Source organism: Nicotiana sylvestris, chromosome 2 (genome assembly GCF_000393655.2).
Source record: "Nicotiana sylvestris chromosome 2, ASM39365v2, whole genome shotgun sequence".
Classification (NCBI taxonomy): Eukaryota; Viridiplantae; Streptophyta; class Magnoliopsida; order Solanales; family Solanaceae; genus Nicotiana; species Nicotiana sylvestris.
The window spans coordinates 147,560,891-147,579,925 of NC_091058.1; the positions used below are offsets into that span (position 1 = coordinate 147,560,891).

Genomic DNA, 19,035 nt, shown 5'->3' on the forward strand with positions numbered 1-19,035 from the left:
TTTCTGAAGATCGTGTGTGTAGAACAATTTTGGTGAAATGTGCTTCGTTCTATCTCCTTTTATAAATCCTCCCTTTATTTTGATGAAACATTGTCTTCGTATAATATTGTGGGTCTTTTATCACATTCCAACCCACATATTTCTCGAATGAATCACTGATCTCAATCATATGCATTCCCTGCTTGCCGGTTTGAAATCGAACTTTATGGGTATCAGATAAATAACCTGCATTACCAATATGATCTGCACCACTTTTGTTAGCATTAGCAAGATAAATAAGTGCACCATCTACACCGAGATAGAGTATTTCAGGACCAAGGAGTTCCTCGTCCTCTTCTGGAGGTCGGAACAAATCCTTATTTACTTCAAGTGATCGAACAACCATTGGTGTACTCAATGGGTGCGCTTTGTCCATGTAAAAGCGTTTTAAGACCCTTTCTGTATAGGCAGATTGATGGATAAAGATCCCATCTGCTAAATATTCAATTTGCAGACCAAGACAAAGTTTTGTCTTTCCAAGATCTTTCATCTCAAATTCTTTCTTAAGATATTCAATTGCCTTTTGAAGCTCTTCTGGAGTTCCAACAAGATTTATGTCATCAACATAAACAGCAAGTATAACAAATTCTGATGCCATTTTCTTTATAAAAATACATGGACAAATAACATCATTTATGTAACCTTCTTTCAGCAAATATTCACTAAGGCGATTATACCACATGCGCCCAGATTGCTTTAAACCGTACAAAGATCTTTATAATTTGATCGAGTACATTTCTCAAGACTTTGAATTATATGCTTCGGGCATTTTCAATCCTTCAAGGATCTTCATATAGATTTAGCCAAATAAGTCATATAGGTTAAGACTTGTATCTAAATGGTACGACATCTTCAAGTGTCTGGACTGCTAGTCCGATCCTCACAATCGTTTACAATATTGTGCACTATATTGTATTAAATGTATCGTCGACGATCATTTTGTGTCAGTTCCGAAGCGACATAACTTGTGGAGATCTCATCACTTTCTTTATTTTCAGGTACCTGAACTTTTCCGGGAGTTTCATGAAATGTTATGTCGTGGGCTCTTCTAGAGCATATTTCCTCCTCATTATGATCATTTTGATCATTAGCTCCTACTATTTTTCAAGGATTGTTACCTTTGGAACCGATTGGTCTACCACGCTTCATGCGTACAGTAAACTCTATCCTTCAGGGACTTTAATTTTAATAGGAGCATTTGCAGCTGAAATATGATATTTAATTTTAGATCAGCAAATGCTTCTGACATTCGACTTGAATTATCTTCTAAGTGAGGATCGTGATAATTCGATTCATATAGCATATTTTTTCAACTGCTTATTCCATCCCCCAAATGTTAGAAAAACTAACATATATCCCCAATCATCTTTGGGAAACATATCTTTGTGTATTATGGTAGAGAAATTAATCATATACCACGCAACAAAAGATAGTAAAAATATTTGGTTTCTGATCCTAAACCAATTGTGAAGGGAGGACTTATCATATATTGTTGATCTGATGCATACAAGTGCTGCTATATGCAATTTAGAAAATCTTAGACCAACACATGAAGCTTTGTTCTCATAAGCAATGGTTTAGACATTAATAGGAGGTATTCAATGCTAAACCAGCTTGGATATAAACCAGCATTATCAAGATGAACTGTCTTGATTTCATAATCTGAAAATTATGCTCTTAATCGAGAAAAACAATTCCAAATGCCAAACTGCAGGTTGACAATAATTACACATGTAACCATCTCATATATGTACATATAAGTGGTTCACATGATAAGTGAACGGGCCCATATTCACCTTTTATATATATCAGAATCAGGGGTCTTAGTCCCAACTTTAGCTGGTATAATCAATTCATTATGAGAACAAGCAACACATGAGAATTCCTGAAGAATCTTCTAGTTCTTTAGTATATGCTTATATGAATTCTCAAATAGCTCATTTAAAAATGGCAAATGAAAACTTCAAGTTTATCATGTCATGTGCTATCTCTTAGTAAACTTCTGGTTTACTATGGCATAAAATTTTGCTTTAGTAAACTTCTGGTTTACGGTGATACATGATATAGTACAAATTAAAGAATAAGGCGGTTAACTTCTTACATACATATTATTTTACCCCTATGATTGTGGAAACATGAAGATTATCAATCTTCCAATCATTTGTAGTCTCAATATGATAGTCATTTGTATTAGTAAACTTCAGGTTTACTACAACATATGTTTTGACCATAATCATATAATATGAATGACATATTTGTATATAAGCTCTTCGAGAGCCTTCATTTATTATCCACAATCTAATATTTATCTGGCACTACTGGTGTCATGTATTCTTTAGGCAAACATTTAGCTCTTCAGGAGTTGTTGATACATTTTGTACTATCAAATATTGCTCAGACACTGCTGGTGTCATGAGAGAAAATCACAATCAAATAAACAATGTAAAACAATTGTTTAAGCACACGAAAACTCCTCTTCATAATATTTTTCCACTTCAGGAGGCAATTTCAATTGTGTTACTTCTTCAGGAGCAAATTTAAAATACGAAATATTGAGTATATATTCTCTCAATTATATTAACTCTTCTGGAGGTGAATTGTAATGTATTCACATCAAGAGCGCGTTCATATTTACCCGACTTATTAGTATTGTCACATTCACTTCAGGGAATGGATTAATATTATCAAAAGTTCTCATCCTTCAGGAAATCGAACATAATTATCTGAATGCGCATTAATCACATCAAATTGTGATGCCTCAACCTCTTTTAAAATATTTACTACTTCAGGAGCAAATCGAGGCGTGCATTTAATATAGAGAATATTTATGTAGCTTATCTTCAATTGTAACCATAGAAAGCCTAAATTATCACTTCTGGTGATCATAGGCATATACCACTTCTGGTAGTTAACAAAATATAATTACAATGAGATATACGAAATATAACCACTTTTTGTGGTTGTATATTTCTTGCAAACTCTGCTAGAGTTTAAGTTGATCTAATAATGTTATCCATATTCTTCAAAATGACATAAACAAGATATATTATAGTAAACATCATTATCAAATCATAATTTTTCTTTATGTACAACAATTATATAACCATACTATCTATTACAAATAACAAAAATTAAAATATTTACATTTCTACAGATTCACCACCGATTACATGACTTGTTTCTCCTTCTGGGAGTGCAAGGTAATCAGTTACATCCAAATGCATGAAGTCTAAATTATCTTCAGAAATAAAATTTGATTCAGCATTTTTCTCTGTCTTCTTTAGGAAGGCTTGATAAAGCTCAACCAGGTGCTTTGACGTACGATAGGTACGTGACCAGTGCCCTTTTTCTCCACATCTATAGCATGCATTTTCTACATTTGGTGCTTGCACCACTTCATGCTTTTGTTCCTTCCTTTTCCACTGCTGGTGGTGAGGAGTGTTCTTTGGTGCATTATTATTACCATGATTAGAGTTTCTTTCCCGATCACGACCATGACCACGACTGGGGCCACGACATTTTCCACGTTTAGCCTGGTGGAAGTTCGTCTCATTCACTTTAGGGAATGGACAAGAACCAGTAGGTCAGCTTTCATGATTTTTCATTAATAGCCCATTATGTTGCTCGGCTATAAGAAGATGTGGGATAAGTTCAGAATACTTTTTAAATCCCATCTCTCTATATTGTTGCTGCAGGAGCATATTCGAGGCATGAAAAGTGGTGAAAGTTTTCTCCAACATATCATGATCAATAATATTATCACCACATAACTTCAATTGGGAAATAATTCTGAACATAACAGAATTATACTCACTGATAGATTTAAAATCTTGTAGCCTTAAATGAGTCCAATCATATCGTGCCTGTGGAAGAACGACCATCTTCAGGTGGTCATATCTATCTTTCAAATTATTCCACAGTATGACTGGATCTTTAACAGTAAGATATTCCATTTTCAGGCTCTCATCAAGGTGATGGCGTAGGAATATCATTGCTTTGGCACGGTCTTGGTTTGATGCCTGATTTTTGTCTTTGATGGTGTCTGCCAGACCCATCGCATCAAGATGAATTTCAGCATCAAGCACCCAAGACATGTAGCTTTTGCCCGATATATCCAGGGCTACAAATTCAAGTTTAGAAAGATTTGACATTATTTAGGAAAAGAAAGTTCTTACCTCAGATACTTTCAAAATATTTGCTCGAGATGGCAGAGTCTCGTGCTGATAACGTGTTATAAAATAAAGACTATAAAGTAAAGACAAGTATAGAGAGAAACTGATATATTATTCGAATTCAAACTGATGTACATAATGAACTGAAATCTCTTCTATTTATAGAAGAAAGGAAGCTGCTCTGTAAGTTGCTACTACAAGCTGCTGTGTAAGCTGCTACTACAAGCTGCAATGTAAGCTACTATAAGCTGTTGTGTAAGCTGCTACTACAAGCTGCTGTGTAAGCTGCTACAAGCTGTTGTGTAAGCTGCTGCTGTACCAAATATGGATAATCTTCTACTGAGAGCAATATTTATTCATAACGGAGTACTGAATGGATAAGCTTATTATACCCGGTATGGATAATCTTCTACCGGAGGTAATGTTGATCCATAACTGGGTACTGAAAAGATAAGCTTATTATACCCGATATGGATAAACTTCTACTGGGGGTAATGTTTATCCATAACCGGGTACCGAAGTGATAAGCTTCTTCAGGAAGCTTATTTCCAATATAGTACTAAATAGATAAATATATTTACGGTGGAGTTCCATATGGATAAACTTCTTCAGAAAGCTTATTTACAACGGAGTACTAAATGAACATCCATAATATAATATATTTATAACATATCATACCAAGTCGTGTATTTAGTTACTTCCAATTATAGAAGGCAAATACCAAATAGATGGTCCATTTTTTAATGTTGAATTAATTGGTTGCACATGAACCTTTTTCTTTATCTCGTTACCCCAATACTGCTTTTGTCGCATTCATTAAAATATTTCAGTTGGTTCTCAATTTCACATATACACGTGTAGGAACCACAAAAGACATACTAGTAGTTTCAATTTCATACAGCTAAAAGAAATAAAAGCCTGACGAGTGAACAAACCAAAAAAAGTCAAAATGAAAAGCTACGTACTATGGCGATGGCGATGGCGATGGACGCTTTCATTTATGGCGAGCCAACCTAAATGTTGTGCCACTTAACGGATGATATAACTTCTCTTCATTTCCTATTATCTCCGTTCACCCAACTTTCTGTCACGACTTCAAAACCGATCCGATTGTGATGGCGCCTATCGTGAAACTAGGCCAGCCGACACATTTCTAAAAAATAGTTCAACATTTCATTTAAAACTTAAATAATACCATTTCAACTGAAATTCCATAAAGATGTAAGGTCAAAACGAAAGTAAAAGCGGAAAATAAAATGCCCGACCTCGGATGTCACTAAGTCATGAGCAATACTACATCTGTTCCGAAAACATAACTATACCCAAAATAGTCTGAAAATATCCAAAATACACTATAGGGTAGATAAGGAAGGAGAAAGTCGGGACTGCGAATGTCAGTCAGCTACCTCAATATCTTCGATGAAATCCACGTCTGGAACAGTCAACAGCCGCTACCGTGACCTGAGATACCTGGATCTGCACACAAGGTGCAGGGGGTAACATGAGTACACCAATTCAGTAAGTAACAAGTCCAAACTATGGACTGACAAGTAGTGACGAACTAAACCTCAGCAGTTATAACACAGTTAAATGGAACAGTAAAATAGGCATGCTGGCAGTTTAATTATTCAACTCAACAGTAAAGCAAAGCATATATCCGCACAATGTGAAGTGTAGAACTTAGTAAATCTCTACATGTAAATGCTAGAAATATATTAAATGCACCATGTGCTCTTACTCTCAAGCGCTCAACCACTTGCTACTGTATATGGCCATATGACGCAGAGAAGATCCATCCCAGAATATATACACATCACTGACAATAGTCACTCAGTATCGAGGAAGGCCAATCCAGCCATATGGAGAAGATACATCTCCAGATATAAGTACTTCGGACAAGATCCATGTCCAGGGAAGATCCATCCCTCAATAATATCAACTGCGCTCACTAGAGGTGTATAGACTCCGGAGAGGCTCCTTTCAGCCCAAACGCTATAACAAGCCAACGAAGGCATAATCAATATCCCGCTGCGGCGTGCGGTCCGATCCCATACTATCACTCAATATCAGGCTCTTGGCCTCCCTCAGTCATCACTCTCCAGTCTCACACACACGGACTCAAAATGCCATGATACTACCCCGAAACAATGGTATGATGTACCAAATAACAATAACCGAGGCTCAGACATGATATAATATGCATGAACAAGATTGAGTACAAAATATCAATGAAGCTAATGATATGACAACAAGAAACGACCTCTCGGGTCTCAACAATATCGGCGTGAAGCCTTAACATGATAATTACCATGGTTTGCAGCTCATTAACTTAATCACATAATCACAACACAGATATCAGCAAAAAAGAGTCACTAAGCAGTGCCATGGAATGATCTAGGCCGCAATTCTCACGGTGTACGCTCGCACGCCCGTCACTTGGTATTTGCGTTACCTCAATAGTAATCATAGAACACATAGTTAGGGGTTTCGAACCCTCAGATCCAAGTTTGGAAGTGTTACTTACCTCAAACCAAGCCAAAACTCTAGCCCGCGATGCTCGTGCCTCTCGATTCGGCCTCCAAATGCTCCGAATCTAACCAAATTAGTACATTATCATCAATATATGCTAAAGGAATGAAACCCATGCGGAAATTATCAAATTAGACAAAAAATCCCGAATTTGGCTCAAACCCGGCCCCCGTGCCCACGTATGGAATTCGATAAAAATTACAAAACTAGAAAACCTATTCGCTCACGATTCTACCCATATCAAATCACCAAAATCCGACGTCAAATGGTCATCCAAATCCCTAAAATCCACTCTCCAAATTTTCTTTCATTTTCCCCAATTTTCACTCCAAATTCCCAAATTAAATGATAAAAATTAAGACATAATCATGAAATTTAACCAAATTTGAATGAAGGACACTTTCCCCAATCACTCCTCTAAAAATCCCCTCCAAAATCACCTTCTCCCGAGCTCTCTAATAAATTTTGAAATTATGGGCTAAAACCCTCGATTTTGAACTTAAACGTTCTGCCCAGATGCGTCCTTCATCGCAAACGCGACCACCTCCTCGCATTCGCGTAGAACAAAACTCAACTGCTCACTTTTTCCTCTTTCACAAATGCGAGCTCCTTCTCGCGAACATGAAGCTTTAGCTGCTAGAGCCTTCGTGAACGCGACCCTTCCTATGCGAACACGATGAACAAACTCCTGGGGTCCCAACTGCACACATCTCATGCGTTCGCGATTCACTGGAGTCCAAACATATGCGAACGCGTCCCCTGACTCGCGAACGCAAAGAGCACCCCCCCCCCCCCAGGACCAAGTTGTTCTTTGCGAACGCGAAACAATCTTCATGAATGCAAAAAAAAAACCTTCTGCAATAAAATACCAACAAAATCTGCCATCTTCTTAAGTCCAAAAATGATCCGTTGAGCATCCGAAACTAACCCGAGGCCCTTAGAACCTCAACCAAACATGCCAACACATCCCATAACATTATTTAAGCTTAGTCGAGCCTTCGAATCATCCAAAACAATACCAAAACACGAAATCATCCTCGGATTCAAGCCTAAGAACTTAAAAACTTCAAAATTCCACAACTAACGTCGAAAACTATCAAATCACCTCCGAATGACCCGAAATTTTGCACACACGTCACAAATGACACTACAGACCTACTCCAATTTTCAGAATTCCATTCTGACCCCGATATCAAGATTTCTACTGCCGATCGGAAACAACAAATTTTCAATTTTACCAATCCAAGCCTAATTCTACCACGAACCCCCAAATTACATTCCGAAAATGCTCCTAAGTCCAAAATCACCTAAGGGAGCTATCTGAACCATTAGAATTCAAATCCGAGATCTTCTACGAATAAGTCAACATCAGATTGACTTTTCCAACTTAAGCTCCTAAATTAGAGATTAAGTGTGTCATTCCACTTCAAGACCACTCTGAACCTGGACCGACCAATACAATACGATGAAATATAGCTGAACAACACCTAAAGAAGCAGAAATGGGTGAAACAGGGTTGTAATTCATAAAATGACTGGTGGGGTCATTACATCCTCCCCCTCTTAAACAAACGTTCATCCTCAAAACGAGTCAAGAAACATACCTGAAGCCTCAAATAGATGTGGATATCTGCTCCGCATCTCGCGCTTAGTCTCCCAAGCTGCCTCCTCCACGGGTCGGCCTCTACACTGCACTTTCACTGCTGCTATATCCTTTGATCTCAACTTTCGGACCTGCCGCTGCAAAATAACCATCGGCTCCACATCATAAGTCAAATCACCGTCTAACTGAACCGTGTTGAAATCCAAAACATGAGACGGGTCGCCAATATACTTATGGAGCATAGAAACATGAAATGCCGGATGCACACTCGACAAGCTAGGTGTCAAGGCAAGCTCATAAGGCACCTCCCCAATCCTCCGAAGCACCTCAAAAGACCCAATAAACCAAGGGCTCAATTTGACCTTCTTCCCAAATCTCATAACATCCTTCATGGGTGAAACCTTCAGTAGAACCTTCTCCCCAACCATATAAGACACATCTCGAACCTTCCTGTCAGTATAACTCTTTTGTCTTGACTGCACCATACGAAGCCGCTCCTAAATCACTTTCACTTTGTCCAAGGCATCATGTACCAAGTCTGTACCCAAAAGCCTAGCCTCGCCCGGCTCAAACCAACCTACTGTAGATCTACACCGTCTCCCATATAAAGCCTCATATGGAGCCATCTGAATACTCGACTGATAACTGTTGTTGTAAGCAAACTCTGCGAGTGGTAGAAACTGGTCCCATGAACCCCTAAAATCAATGACACAAGCGCGCAACATGTCTTCCAATATCTGAATAGTGCACTCGGACTGCCCGTCCGTCTAAGGGTGAAAAGTTGTGCTCAACTCAACCTGAGTACACAACTCTCATTGTAAGGCTCTCCAAAACTGCGATGTTAACTTACTACCTCTATCTAAAATGATAGAAATTGGGACACCATGCAGGTGAACAATCTCTCGGATATAAATCTCAGCTAACCGCTCTGAAAAATAGGTAGTACACACAGGGATGGAATGCGCGGACTTGGTCAGTCGATCCACAATCACCCAAATAGTATCGAACTTTCTCAAAGTCTGTGGGAGTCCAACTACGAAACTCATGGTAATCCGTTCCCACTTCCACTATGGAATATCCATCTGCTAAAGCGAGGCACCCGGTCTATGATGCTCATATTTCACCTTCTGACAATTTAGGCACCAAGCTACAAATCACACTATGTCTTTCTTCATTCTCCTCCACTAGTAGTGTTGTCTCAAATCATGATACATTTTCACAACACCCGGATGGATGGAATAACGTGAGCTATGGGCCTCCTCCAGAATCAACTCCCAAATCCCATCCTCATTGGCCACATATATTTGGCCCTGCATCCTCAATAATCCATCATCACCAATAGTCACATCTCTGGCATCGCCGTGCTTAACTCTGTCCTTGAGAACAAGCAAATGAGGATCATCATACTGGCGCTCTCTGATACGATCAAATAAGGAAGACCGAGAAACCACACAAGCTAAGATCCGACTGGGCTCTGAAATATCTAACACACTGATTGGCCAAATCCTGAACATCAACTGCAAGGGGCCTCCTCCCAACAGGAATATAAGCCAAACTGCCCATACTCACCGCCTTCCTACTCAAAGCATCAACCACTACATTAGCCTTTCCCGAATGGTACAAGATAGTAATATCATAGTCCTTTAGCAACTCCAACCACCCCCGCTACCTCAAATTGATATCCTTCTACTTGAACAAGTGTTGGAGGCTACGATGATCAGTAAACACCTCAAAAGACACACCATAGAGATAATGCCTCCAAATCTTCAATGCCTGAACAGTGGTAGCCAACTCCAAATCATGAACAGAATAGTTCTTCTCATGGGGCTTCAACTTACGAGAAGAATAAGTAATCAATCTACCTTCCTACATCAACACTCACCCGATACCAACTCTAGAAGCATCACAATATACTGTATATGAACTTGAAGTTGAAGACAACACTACCACTGGAGTTGTGGTCAAGGCGGTCTTGAGCTTTTGAAAGCTCGCCTCACACTCGTCTGACCACCTGAAAGGAGCACCCTTTTGGGTCAATTTGGTCAATGGTGATGCTATAGATGAAAATCCCTAAACGAACTGACGGTAATAACCCGCCAAACCAAGAAATCTGCGAATCTCTGTGGCTGAGGACGGTCTGGGCCAACTCTGGACCACCTCTATCTTCTTTGGATCGACCTGAATACCCTCACTGGACAGTACGTGCCCAAGAATGCCACTGAACTGAGCCAAAACTCAAACTTGGAGAACTTCGCACAAAGCTTCTCATCCCTCAACAGCTGCAATACACCTCGCAAATGCTCAACGTGCTCCTCCTGACTACGCGAGTATACCAGAATATCTTTAATGAATACAATAACAAACGAGTTGAGATAAGGCCGAAACACGCTGTTCATCAGATGCATAAACGTTGCTGGGGTATGGTTAGCCCAAATGACATCACAAGGAACTCATAATGACTGTATCGGTTCCTAAAAGTTGTCTTAAGAATGTTCGAGTCCCTGATCTTCAACTAGTGATACCCTAAATGGAGATCAATCTTGGAGAACACTCTCGCTCCCTGAAGCTGGTCAAATAAATTATCAATACGAGGCAAAGGATACTTTTTCTTGATTGTGACTTTGTTCAACTGCATGTAATCAATGGACATCCTCATCGTGCCATCCTTCTTCTTCACAAATAGAATGGGTGCACCCCAAGGCGACACACTAGGCCGAATAAACCCTTTTATCGAAGAGTTCCTGAAGCTGCTCCTTCAACTCCACCGGTGCCATACGATACGGTGGAATAGAAATGGGCTGAGTGCCCGACACCAAATCAATACCAAAGTCAATATCCCTGTCCGGTGGCATGCCCGACAGGTTTGTAGGAAACATATCCGTAAAATCCCTCACTACCGCAACTGAATCAATGGTAGGAGTCTCTATACTAACCCACACGGAGGCCAAATAAGAAAGACAACCCTTCCTAACCATCTGCTGGGCCTTCAAAAATGAAATCACTCTACTGGGAACATAATCCGTCAAACCTCGCCACTCAATCCCTGACACCCCCGGCATAGCCAATGTCATTGTCTTAGCATGACAGTCCACAATAGCACGACATGGAGATAACCAATCCATGCCCAATATCACATCAAAATCAACCATACTAAGCAATAAGAGATCCACTCGGGTATCCAAACCCACTATAGTCACCACACACGACCGATATATGTGGTCCACAATAATAGTATTGCCCCCTGAAGTAGATACACGAACATATAAAATAAGATACTCGCATGGCATATCCAAATAATGAGCAAAATATGATGACACATATGAAAAAGTGGAACCAAGGTCAAAAAATACAGAGGCATCTCTGTGGCATACAGAAACAATACATGTAATCACAACATCTGAAACAATAATATCTGGCCTGGCTAGGAGTGCATAGAAACGCCCTTACCACCACCTGATCGACCTTCCTCTCTAGCACGACCCATAGCTGATTGACAACCACCCCGAGCTGGAAGGGCGTGTTGGGAAGTAACTGGTGAGGACTCTGAAGGTTGACTCCTCTGCTGGGATAAACCTCCCGTAAGACAGGGACAGAACCTCTTGATATGACCCAAATCTCCACACTCGAAGCAACCTCTCCCAGCAAATGGCGGTAGGGACTAAAAGGAGCCCCAAGCATCGGGATACCCACTAGAAGAACCAGGCATAGATGAGCCCTAAACTGATGGTGCATGAGTCGAACTCTGAGCTAGAAGGGCATTGAGAGATGAGTGACCCTGATGTGAACTGTGAGAACCATGTACAGATGATCCACCATGGTGACCCGAACAGGCTGGCTGAGCATGTCTGAATGGATGGCCTCTGCCGTGCTGAAACTGACCTCCCGATGGAACACCACCAAAACTACCATATTCTCGAGGCCTCTTGGCTTCCCTTTTATCTCGCTCCTGGTGGCGAACTAACTCTATCTCTCTAGCAATGTCAACTACCTCCTTAAAATAAGCACCAGATACTCTCTCTCTCTCTGGTAAGAAAAATTTGTAGCTGATAAGTGAGGCCATCAGTGAACATCCTAATCCTCTGCCTATCCGTGGGAACTAGCCAGATAGCATGAGGGCCAACTCAGAGAATCTCATCTCTTATTGCGTCACGGTTATATCCCCTTGATGCAGCTGCTCGAACTTCCTTCACAGCTCTTCTCTACAGGAATGTGATACATACTTCTCTAGGAAGAGAATGGAGAACTGATGCCAGGTAAGGGGCGTTGCACCAACAGGCATACGCCTCTCATAAGCCTCCCACAAAGTGAAGGCAACTCTAGAAAACTGAAAAGTAGCATGAGACCCCACTAGTCTCAAGAATACCCGTTGTACGTAGAATCTTCTAACACTTATCTAAGAAACCCTGGGCATCCTCGCCCTATATATCACGCTGAAAATCGGAGGCTGAAGTCTATCAAATATCTCCAATCGTCGCTGCTCGTCATCAGGCATAACTGGAACCACATGATCTTGAGCAGGTGCAACTGGCTGGGCTGGTGGTGCCTCCGGTGTCTGAAGTCCCTAAGCAATCTGCTCAGGTGTACGAGCGGCGGGAGTCTGAGTGCCTCCTCCAGCCTAAGAAGTAGTTGCTATAGTAGAAACTGTGACCGCCTGAGCAAGACTAGGTATTCTGAAGACCCGGAATAACAATAGGCACAGTCGGAGCATGAGCTGGTCCTGCTAGAGCATCCCCTGTTAGAGCCTGATCATGAACTAGGGCGGCTGGTGGATCTGCATGTACTGCCCTAGCTGGGGTGCGAGCTACACCCTTGCCCCTACCACGGCCTCTAGTGGCCTCAACTAGTGGTACTAGTCGTCGTCTGTCCTGACCGGTAGCACGTGTCCTCACCATCTATGAGAGAATAGAATAATAAAAGTTTAGCACCAGAATCAACAGATTCGTACGACAAGAATTCAAGAGTGTGAAGTTTTTCCTAAGGGTTCTGCAGCCTCCCGAAGATAAGTACAGACATCTCTGTACCGATCCGCGAAACTCTACTAAACCTACTCATTATCTGTGAGACCTATGTAACCTAGGCTCTGAAACCAACTTGTCACGACCCCAAAACTGACCCGGTCATTATGACGCCTATCGTGAAACTAGGCCAGCCGACACATTTCCAAAAAATAGTTAAACATTTCATTTAAAACTTAAATAATACCATTTTCAACTAAAATTCCATAAAGATGTAATGTCAAAACAAAAATAAAAGCAAAAAATAAAATGCCAGACCTCGAGTGACACTAATTCATGAGCAATACTACATCTATTCCAAAAACATAACTAGACCCAAAATAGTCTAAAAATATCCAAAATACACTAGAGGGTAAATAAAGAAGGAGAAAGTCGGGACTACGAACGTCAGGCAGCAACCTCTATATCTCCGATAAAATTCGCATTTGGAATAGTCAATAGCCTCTACCATGGCCTGAGATACCTAGATCTGTACATAAGGTGTATGGGGTAACGTGAGTACACCAACTCAGTAAGTAACAAGTCCAAACTATGGACTGACAGGTAGTGAAGAACTAAACCTCAACAATTATAACACAGTTAAATGGAACAGTAAAATAGGCATGCTGGCAGTTTAATTATTCAACTCAACAGTAAAGCAAAGTAAATATCCGAAAAATATGAAGTGTAGAACTCAGTAAATCTCTATAAGTAAATGGCAGAAATATATGAAATGCACCATGTGCTCCCACTCTCAAGCGCTCAACCACTCAGTACTGTATATGGCTATCCGGTGCAGGGAAGATCCATCCCAGAATATATACACATGACCGACAATAGTCACTCAGTACCGAGGAATGCCAATCCAGCTGTGGAGAAGATCCATATTAAGGTATAAGTACTTTGGACAAGATCGATGTCCAGGGAAGATCCATCCCTCAATAATATCAACTGCGCTCACTAGGGGTGTGTAGACTCCGGAGGGGCTCCTTTCAGCCCAAGCGCTATAACAAGCCAACAAAGGAATAATCAATATCCCGCTACAGCGTGCAGCCCGATCCAATACTATCACTTAATTTCAGGCACTAGGCCTCACTCAGTCATCAATCTCTAGTCTCACACACACTGGCTCAAAATGCCATGATACTAGGCTGAAACAATGATAAGATGTACCAAATAATAATAACCGATACTGAGACATGATATAATATGCATGAACAGGACTGAGTACAGAATATCAATGGAGCTAATGATATGACAGCAAGAAACGACCTCTCGGGTCTCAACAATATCGGTGTGAAGCTATAACATGATAATTAGCATGGTTTACAGCTCATTAACTTAATCACATAATCTCAACATAGATATCAGCAAGAAAGAGTCACTAAACGGTGCCATAGAATGATCTAGGCCGCATTTCTCACGGTGCACGCCCACACGCCCATCACTTAACATTTGCATCACCTCAATAGTAATCATAGAACACATAGTTCGGGGTTTCAAACCCTCAGTACCAAGTTTGGAAGCGTTACTTACCACAAACCAAAGCCAAAACTCTAGCCTGCGATGCCTTTGCCTCTCGATTCGGCCTCCAAATGCCCCGAATCTAACAAAACTCAATATATTATCATCAATATATACTAAATGAATGAAACCCATACGAAAATTATGAAATTAGACAAAAAATCCCGAATTTGGCTCAAACCCTACCCCTGGACCCACATCTCGGAATCCGATAAAATTCACAAAACTAGAAAATCCATTCGCTCACGAGTCTACCCATATCAAATTCACCAAAATCCGATGTCAAATGTCATCCTAATCCCTAAAATCCTCTCCAAATTTTCTTCCATCTTCCCTAATTTTCACCCCAAATTACCAAATTAAATGATAAAAATCAAGACATAATCATGGAATTTAATCAAATTTGAGTGAAAAACACTTACCCCAATCACTCCTCTGAAAATTCCCTAAACAATCGCCTTCTCCCGAGCTCTCTAATAAATTTTTGAATTATGGACTAAAACCCTCGTTTTTGAACTTAAACATTCTGCACAGATGCGTCCTTCATCACGAACGCGACCACCTCCTCATGTTCGCGTAGAACAAAACTCAACTGCTCACTTTTCCTCTTTTGCAAATGTGAGCTCCTTCTCGCGAACGCGAAGCTTCAGCTGCCAGATCCTTCGCGAACACGATAAGCAAATTCCTAGGGTCCCAGCTGCTCCAACTTCCTTACGCAAAAAGACACATCTCACGCGTTCACGATTCACTGGAGTCCAAACCAACAGGAATGCGTCCCCTGACTCGTGAACGCAAAGAGCATGTCCCCTCCCCGAAACCAAGTTGTTCTTCGCGAACGCGGGACAATCTTCACGAAAACGAAGAACAAACCTTCTGCAATAAAATACCAGCAAAATCTGCCATCTTCTTAAGACCAAAAATGATCCGTTGAGCATCTGAAACTCACCCGAGGACCTCGGGACCTCAACCAAATATTCCAACACATACCACAACATCATTCTAACTTAGTTGAGCCTTCGAATCACCCAAAACAACACCAAAACACAAAATCACCCTCGAATTCAAGCCTAAGAACTTAAAAACTTCCAAATTTCACAAACAATGTCGAAACCTATCAAATCACCTCCGAATGATATGAAATTTTGCACAAACACCACAAATGATACTACGAACCTACTCCACTTTTCGAAATTCCATTCCGACCCTGATATCAACATTTCAACTGCCGACCGGAAACTCTAAATTTCCAAGTTCGCCAATCCAAGCCTAATTCTACGATGGAGCCCCCAAATTACATTCTGAACATGCTCCTAAGTCAAAAATCACCTAACAGAGCTATCCGAACCATCAGAATTTACATTCGAGACCTTTTATGCATAAGTTAACATCCGGTTGACTTTTTTCCAACTTAAGCTCCTAAATTAGAGACTAAGTGTCTTATTCCACTCCAAGACCACTCCGAACCTGAAGCAACCAATACGATACGATTAAATGTAGCTTAATAACATATAAAGAAGTGGAAATGGGAGAAACTGGGCTGTAATTCATAAAACGATCGGTCGGGTCGTTACACTTCCTACTTGGATGAATGACACATATCCCCTTTTAATGTTAATGGTTTAAATTTATTAATTAAAAATAGGTCTAAACCATGGGTAATATAAGAAATATTTCCATATATTTACTCCCAAATTTTTTTGGCCATCCCACGATTCTAGCAAAATTGAAATGATTTAACTTATCTTCAGAATCTAAAAATGATTAAATTATTCTTATACGAACGCGGAAGCAAAAGAACAAGAATATGAATAAAATGATAGAAAGATAGATATTTAGTAGAGAACCAACTAAGGAAATTGAAATAACATTTGAAATAAACAAATACCCAATAAATTTAAGACTTAATTGACCCAAAACTATAGGAACAACCCTCAAGGGAAAATAATCCCCGTGCAAGTTCACCTTAACTAGTAATTAACCAATATAGGAATTCATCCTAAACACTCTCAATGAATTTTCATTCACAATATCAAAATAAACTAACCCTAAAATGAGAGCCTTAAGGGCTATTTATACTAGGGGTCTAAATATTACAAATATAGCCACCAAATGTAGTATAGTCTTTAATTGTTGGAGAAATTATATATGTAGCCGTCTCGTTATGAAAGTAGCCTCCAACGCTCGATGGCTATCTAGATTGTATCATCTTCCCTCCCTTAAAAGAAAGTCCTCGAATTTGAACCTTTAAATAAAAGAAAGGGATATTCATTAGTAAAATTTTAACTTGGACATAAGCAAGTGCCTCAAACTAAAAAGTAAACCATATTTTAGCAACTTTATGGTAAATTCAAGCATCCAAACCAATAAGTAAGAAAAATCTACCATTCAAACCAAAATCTAATGATACCCATGGACAAAACAAAGCATAAAAGCTACCCAAAATATGAGAATTATCATGAAATACCTCCAATGTACACACTAAGTGTGCCTCAATATAAGAATAATCAAGAAAAGTATTAACTCTCGTAGCTTTATCAAGTGCAAATAAACAAGCCATTCTTGAATTCAAGCCGACATGAGAAATCAAGAATAAGAATGGTATATTGAAACAAAACAAGCCTCTTGGCTTCATCAATATTATCATTCAAGAAAGATTTAGCAAGCTTTTTCTTAAACTCATAACACCAATCCACATGAAAGTAATCAACTTGCTTTAAACTCAAAGCACTAGTGTAGTGGAACAAATTAGCTCTATCAAACATATGAGTGGAATAAGTTAGAAAGTTTACACCAAGTAAAGAACTTTCTTCTTTTTCAAAAAGTTTAGCTTCCAAAACAATCTCATTAGTAATCTCAAACGACTTCTCAAAAATGGAACCTTTGATTGGTAACTCCAAATCATACTCAAAGGATTCCATCTCACAATTAAACAAGAAAGAATCAAATGGCTTAAAGTTTGAAACTTTACCACTCAATTCACCTTCAAATAAGCAACCATCACCAATTAAAGAATGATCCTAAAAATAGAAAGCATGAACAATAGGAATCAATGGATCAAACTCAACAAAATCATATAAAGATGCAGCCTTTACGCTTTCCTCAACCTCAGTCAATGCTTCTTCATAAGCAAATAGGTCATTCAGACCATCAAAATAACTAAAATCATGTGATGACCCAAAAGGTCATCACTTGTTTTAGAAATAAATTCGGAGTTCCGAGGCATTAAAACATCTTTTAGTATCATCTTGATTTGCGTGCACAGTTCGGGCGCGTAGTCGGAAAGCCATTATGTGAAAATCTATGAAAAATGATGAATTTTGGCTTTAAAATGAATTTAAGTTGACTTCGGTTAACATTTTGGGTAAACGGACCTAGACCCGTTATTTGACAGTCTTGGAGGGTCCGTAGGAAAATATGGGACTTGTGCATATGACCAGAATCAAATTCCGATGTCCCAAGCCCGAGAAATGAATTTTTGAAATAAATTATTTTGTTGAATTAATTATGAAATAAAGAAGAGAATTTATGTTTGAAACCATTGATATCGGGCCCGTATTTTGGTTTCAGAGCCCGGTACAGGTCTTATATGTGATTTAAGATAAGTCTGTGAAATTTGGTAAGAAACAGACTGGAAACGATGTGAATCGGACCGTATTTGAGAAGGTTGGAAAATTTGAAGTTCTTAAGAAATTTCATGATTTTGATGCTAAATTGATATTTGTTGATGTTATCTTGGTGGTTTGAATGCACGAGCAGGTCCGTATGATCTTTTTAGGTTGGTGTGCACGTTTGTTTTGGAGCCCCGGGGGCTCGGATGAGTTTTGGTTAGGCCACATAGTAGAATTGGACTTGGAAAATTTGCAGGTTTCAGTTGTTTTATTGCAGGCCTGCAGGCTTTGCATTTGCGAAGCCTGGATCACAAATGCGAGGGTTGGGTCACAAATGCGAACTAGCCCAGGCCAGCCTTCCCTCACAAATGCATGTTTTCCATCGCAAATGTGATGCCCCTAGTTACTGCCTTAGTCGCAAATGCGACTCCTGTATCGCAAATGCGACTTCGCATTTGCGAGAGGTCTATCACAAATGCGAAAAAGACCGGAAAATAGACTGGATCACAAATGCGAAGGTCTCAGAATTCTAAAGGGTTTGCAATTGCGAACACTGGTCGCAATTGC

General features: G+C 39.8%; 1 protein-coding gene across 1 annotated transcript; it reads right to left on the bottom strand.

Annotated features, from left to right (window-relative positions):
- Positions 1-8,156: 8,156 nt before the first annotated feature.
- LOC138885747 (uncharacterized) lies at positions 8,157-10,747 on the bottom strand. The gene is made up of 6 exons (XM_070166727.1): positions 10,529-10,747; positions 10,071-10,208; positions 9,835-9,947; positions 9,555-9,758; positions 8,344-8,792; positions 8,157-8,227 (listed from the first exon to the last, which is right to left on the bottom strand). Exons 1-6 carry the CDS (start codon positions 10,745-10,747, stop codon positions 8,157-8,159), a joined length of 1,194 nt encoding a protein of 397 aa, XP_070022828.1.
- Positions 10,748-19,035: the final 8,288 nt, after the last annotated feature.

Coding starts and splice junctions, on each gene's coding strand:
- LOC138885747 (XM_070166727.1), bottom strand. CDS start 10,747: ATGCATCTGATGAACAGCGTGTTTCGGCCTTATCTCAACTCGTTTGTT. Junction 10,209..10,528: donor GCACGTACTGTCCAGTGAGG/GTATTCAGGTCG, acceptor GTGTTGATGTAG/GAAGGTAGATTGATTACTTA. Junction 9,948..10,070: donor TCTATGGTGTGTCTTTTGAG/GTGTTTACTGAT, acceptor CATTCGGGAAAG/GCTAATGTAGTGGTTGATGC.